Source organism: Leptonychotes weddellii, chromosome 6 (genome assembly GCF_054177405.1).
Source record: "Leptonychotes weddellii isolate Sample4059 chromosome 6, ASM5417740v2, whole genome shotgun sequence".
Classification (NCBI taxonomy): domain Eukaryota; kingdom Metazoa; phylum Chordata; class Mammalia; order Carnivora; family Phocidae; genus Leptonychotes; species Leptonychotes weddellii.
In genome coordinates, this window is record NC_138374.1 from 88,025,719 (window position 1) to 88,031,718 (window position 6,000).

Below are 6,000 nucleotides of genomic sequence, written 5' to 3' on the forward strand. Positions count from 1 at the left end.
TGTATAATAATACATAGAATAGCTTAAAATTATAAAAAGAACATTACAACCTAGAGAGTATTTCTAACAATGAGGAAAAACATGCTAACAAGTGCAGAGCTCATACAGGCCAAGCAAAGTAGTGCGAACACCAGCAGAACAAGAGGAAAGGAAAGAGACAACTCACTGAACACAAAGGGCAGTGACCATAACAAAGAGTACACCCTCACTGCTCCTCACGCTCACGCTAAGTACAAAGGGGACAGTGCAAAACTGTATCATCCCAAATGCTAAAAAACCCACACATGCATAAAATTCTAGAAAATGCAAACTACCCTACAACGACAGAGAATAGATCAGTGGTTGCCTGGGGTGGGGTCCCAGGTAGAGGGACCGGAGAAGAGGAGAGGGTTGCAGAGGGACGTAAGGAAACTTTGGGGGGAACAGTCATTATCTTGATTATGGTAAAGGGTGATTATAAATACCAAAACTTATAAAATCGTACACTTTAAAGTATGTTCGGTTTATTATGTATCAATTACACCTCAATAACTCTGTTTCAGAAAGAAATGTTATAGATCTATGTCTCCATCTATGCAAGTATCTACATAGATACATACAGATACATACACAGAAAGCCTTGAAAAAACATGCTCAAGTATTAACAGAGGTTTGCGGTAGGTGTCAGATCACGGGCAATTCCCAGGCAGACAGACAGACACGTGCCGGCACCTCCCCAGTCTATTACAATAAAAACATATCTTTCTCTGCAAGGGGGATACAAATTCCCATGGTTATGGCAGGACCGTGGACGCGGCGTCTGTAGAATAGCACAGGGCTGCCCACCGAGGGTGGCAAGCACCTAAGGAGGACACGCGGCCTCCCAGGTTCCAAACAGCACTGCCAGACCATGCCATTTACCGTAAGGATCCAAGAGCCTGAAGATTTACGTGGAAATTTCCCTATTTTTCAATGTTGGGTCAAATGTTTTTAAACCTGCAGAGGCCAAACTATGTATGTTTACAAAATGTGTTCTGGCTTTACCATAGCGTAAAAAAATAAAACTTAAAGAGGGTTCTTAACTAACTGGCAATGTAGCAAGAAGTTGCTAGTTCTAAATAACACGGCCAAACATTCTACAAAGAGCTTTAAAATTTTCAGTTAAACAAATCCCATCCTTTAAATAAATATACACCCAACAATCATACACAGACCCACTACTGAGATTTTTTTTCCACTTCAGTGAAGTTCCACACAACACTCTGTGTTACGAAAGTATGAAATGCTGCTCAAGACACATACTTAACACAGAGAATTCCAAGTGCCTACAGACCCACATACATCACTGTATAAGGAACACAAACGTACAAGCGCTAAAGCTATCTAAAATTGAAATTATTCAAAATCCAAGAATACTTCTGAGGATAAGAACTAAGTCGTCTTTGTAACAAACTCGCTGAGCTGCTACCTACTCTACAATTTATCTTAAGAACAGTAGGAGGAAAAAAACAGTATTAAAAATGCCACGTATCTCAACTATATGTCCCAGTCTCTATTAGGACTACAAATAAATAAAATTAGTGTTAATGTAGGCTCACAGGGAAAAGCAACTACTGTTAAGTCCCCTGTTCTGGAGATGGTGTGGTGCCTGCCCTACTGTGACAATCCCCCCGCTGAACTGTGAGGGTCACGGTCAGTACTTGGGTCTTGCTCCTCTCCTCTAGGGCACAGTTAATGGGTCAGGCGCCTTCCTTGGGCCAAAGGCCAGTCAATGCACACATGAGCCATCCCTAGGACCCATGGCCTGGATGAAGAGCTAATGGCCAGATCCTTGCCTGCCTCAGGAATCTGAATGAACGAGATACTCCATTAGCTGAAGGTAAAAGGATGCCATGAGGTAGAGTCAGGGCTATGGTGAGCCAAAGCCACGAAGAAGCAGAAGCTTGGCAAGCAGAGGAAGGCAGGTGACAGCAGAAGGAAAAGCCAAGGCTGGGAGCAGCTTAGTCAGATTTATAGGGGCACATTACTACCCTCCATCTTGAGGCTTCGGGACACAAAGCTGCAAATCCATTTCCTCCCTGCTTCGTTGACACCCCTACAATCAGGGGGAGCCAGAGGTCCACCCGAGGTAGCTCGAAAGGGTCAATGTTCTTTGAAACCAACTGCCATTTCAGCAGCAGAAAAATCTACTCTATAACTCCCGCGTCTGTAAAACCAGTCAGACTAGAGGAATTAGTCAGAGAAGGGTTACTTTGAAAAGTGTGTATCTGAGGCTAGTCTAACTTCGTTCTCTCTTTGCCACAAAATACAGCTCTCCAAAATCAACACATAAGGAACTGCAAGAAAATGAAAATCCTCTTGGCAGAATATCATGGTGTTTGTTTAATTTTAATATTAGTCCCCAAAGGAGATAAGATGGTCACCAGGATTGAGGAGTGATGCTCTGGCGGAATGAATGGAAGTCAGCAGAGGTAGAGCAATGGACATTTACTTAGTCACTTTTTTTTTTTTTTTTAAGATTTTATTTTTTTTTGACACAGAGAGAGCACACGCAAGCACACAAGCAGGGGGCGTGGTAGAGGGAGAGGGAGAAGCAGCCCCCCCCCCCCCCACACACAGACCGAAGCAGGGAGCCCAATATGGGCTCCATGCAGGGCTCATCCCAGGGTCCTGGGATCATGACCTGAGCTGAAGGAAGACGCTTAACTGACTGAGCCACCCAGGCGCCCAACTTCGTCATTTCTAAATAGCAAAATACATCCTTGTGGGAACACTGGGCTTTTCAACATCTAGAGTTACGAAAGCTTTACGAGGTTCAAACCAGTAATTTTTCTTAGCAGTGTATATTTTGGGCTTAAGACACTAAGAAATACAACTTAAAAAAAGAAAGAAATGACTCCCTCTCTTGAGAGAAAGGATGCCATTTTACTGTTTTGAAAGCACGATTAACCTTGACAGAAGTCTACCAGAACCAGGAGTGAAATGCTCTCAGAGTAGTGGGGATTACAGCCTACGTCCATTGCAAACTTTATTAGGTGACAATAAAAAGATGTGTTGACTGCTTTGAAATAAAAAAGTCACAAGAAAAAAATTCACAAAAACACAGGATAGTCTAATATTGTGATCTCAGCATGGTTATTTTGTAATATTTACCATCCCCACTCTCTATAATAAAAATGTTGGGTAGGCAGTTTCTGACTTGAATAGGCATCAAGGTCTTCTCTTTAAAAACTGCTTCACCTATCTTCCTCCATCCTTTTGCTTACTTGGGAAGCACATCACATTTCTGGGCCACCTGTGGATTATACAAGCGCTTGTCTAGGTCACCAGGCAACTCACACACTCAACTAAGAAATCCATGTCATCTGGGGAACTCTCTCTTCTTCCTCAAAATTTAATCGAGATGATCTTGGTTCTAGCAGTCTCTGCTTGGAGGTTCCAAAGACAATGGCTTGCACTGTTGAGTTCTAAGGACACCCTATACTGATTGATATTTTGTTACCTGGTGATAACGTTACCTTGGCCCTTTACTTTGATCTGTTTCAAGTACATATTCCCTGTATTGAACTCAGTCCAGCACTGCTAGCTGACCAGCAATACATAGTGAAGCCTTTATGGACCAAAAGAACTAAGTATGATTTCAGCTAGGATTTGAGATGTTACGTGGATATGCACACAGGTCCTTAACTACAGCGAACGGTGATTCCGGAATTCAGGACCCGACTCAGTATTCACATGGTTTCCTAAACACACTCTTCCAAGAAATGTTTCATCTTTATTCTAAATAAAAAGCACTATGCAAGCACAGAGCCAGCTCGGCCTCCGGGGGCCCGGCACTCGTCCTGGAGCAAGAACGCCGGCGGCTTCCCGGGGCGGGTGCGCCCCCCGGTTCCCACCAGGGCGGCAGTGCCGCCCGGCTCCGTCTCGCTGCGCACACTCGCCCGACCCGCGGCGGGGAGGGCGGCCCGGGGGCCAACGGGGTCCCACCGCGACCGCCGGGGGTGGGCGGGGGCGGCGCTCCCGCCCGCTGGCCCCTCACCTTCCACACCTGCCCGCGAGGCCCGGCTCCGCGGCTTCCTTCGCTAGCTCCGGCGGCCAGCAACGCGCCGGGCGCGGGTCGCCCGCCAAGCCCAGATCCGAAGGGCGCCCGGTAACAAGCAGGGGAAGACTGAGCGGAGGCGGAGGGCACAGCTCAACCGGCAGCGGCGCAGCGCCGAGCGCGGATCCGCGAGTGGGGCGCGCGCCCACCGCCTCCGCTCCCGGCCCGGCCCCTCCCCCGCGGCCCGATCCCGCACTGACGAAGGAAGCGGCGCAGGGCTCCCTGTTACCTGCGGGAGGGCGGCGGGGAGGCGGCCGAGGGTCTTGGCTCCGGTCCCCTCTTCGCCCCCTGTTGACACCAACCACCCTCGCCTACCCTGTGAGGCTGTAGCCACTACACCCACAATCTTCGGGGGGTATGCTCCCTCCGACACCATAGAGATGGGTCCGGAAACCGGACAGAATGCCAGCCTCCAGCCCTCCGACGCCACCACTGAGGTGAACGAACCCGGAACCGAGATAGAGCGGCCGCATAGGTGACTCTCAGGCCGAAGCCATCTTGCGTGTGGGTGCGGGGGGCCGGTCGCGGCTTGACTCCCTGCTCCCAGCGGCCTGGTCTGTCTGTGAAGCTGTTTCCTTTCTTGGCGTTTCAGTTGAACTCGCAAGTTTGTTTTGATTTCAATTTTTAGGCCTTTAGACGCGCAGTTCTAATTTGATATCCGCCCGAACCTAAAATGGCCGCTGTCGCCTCTAACAAATAGTAAAGGGGCGGGGCGCAGAAGAGAAGTATGGAAATTGGCCTGGACCTTTAGGAGAGTGACGTCGCTCACCCCCGCGGCCGCGATTGGTTGCGCTGCGTGGGCCGAAGTCGTGCGGAACGCCGCCCGAAGCTGGCGGAGGTGGAGGTTGTTCCGGCTTAAGCCGTTGAGACGGGAAGTTTGAAGTTACGCTTAATTGAGCGAAGAGTAAATTGGGACTGATCATATTAATAGTACTTTTTAGTAATATTAATGGTTTCTACTTAATAGGATGTTGTGAGAATAAAGCGAATATACCTAATAGTTTTGAAACGACTTGACTCAAACTGAGTTTTCCCTGTTCTCATCGCTACTACTTAATGCTCTACAACCTCACTGTTGACGGCTGACCGAAATAATTTGATCATCCCAAACTTTTGGGTTCTTTCTGGTAGCTGAAAGGTTTCTGGTAGCTGAAAAGGTTTAAGATGGATAAGCATCCCACAATTTCTTCATGCGGTTAAGTGAAAATAGGCCAAATTTTGCTCCTTATTCAGAAATGTACTGAACAAATGTTTATTAGGAAGCCGACATACGGTATTTAATCCGCTGGATAAGCTTGACAAAGGCTGAGCGCTCTGTTCTGGGTCAGGACTGTCCTAGAGAAATTGAATTCAAGCCACATTATGTAACTTTAAATTTTTAGTAGCCACATTAAAAACAGTAAAAGAAAAAAAAATGAGGTAAAGTTAATTTTAACACATTTAAACACAATCTATCCAGAAGATTGTCATTTAAACATGCATTCAATATGAAAAATTGTTGAGATATTTTACACTTTGGTACTGTCTTCAAATCTGATAATGTATTTTTTTACAATTTGGACTAACCGTATTTTAATGCTCTGTAGTCACTTGTGGGTAGAATACAGTTCTGGGCAGAGTGACCACCACCTTGCACTAGAAAGTTGAGAACCAGAAGAGCAGTGCTCCAGAGGCAGGATTCTGTTATCAGTGTAGTCAGTATCTGGCAACCAGAAATCTTCCAGACCAGTGGAAGAGCTAGCACCATTAGGGACGCAGCCTCAGACGGCATCTCCAAAGGCTGAGGACACCTTGAATTTTCAGACCCCATTTATTCAGATGTGGAGAGTATTTTCTAAAATATTTTAAACAATTCATCTATCTTGAATTCTTTTGGAAGTCCATTTCTAGTATTCATCATGATAATTAATAAGCTGTTATTT

The 6,000-nt window shown here is 46.5% G+C and overlaps 1 protein-coding gene across 5 annotated transcripts in view; it reads right to left on the reverse strand.

Annotated features, from left to right (window-relative positions):
* SCYL3 (SCY1 like pseudokinase 3) overlaps positions 1-4,778 on the reverse strand; it is a 42,072-nt gene extending 37,294 nt beyond the window's left edge. The window contains exon 1 of one of the 5 annotated variants that reach the window (XM_081824573.1): positions 4,308-4,778. In XM_081824573.1, the coding sequence (XP_081680699.1) occupies positions 4,308-4,454 (147 nt within the window). In that variant the 5' untranslated portion in view covers positions 4,455-4,778. Of the gene's footprint in view, positions 1-4,018; positions 4,231-4,307 lie in introns of those variants that run through there. The other 4 variants (XM_081824571.1, XM_081824570.1, XM_081824574.1 and 1 more) reach the window with 4 other exon arrangements.
* Positions 4,779-6,000: the final 1,222 nt, after the last annotated feature.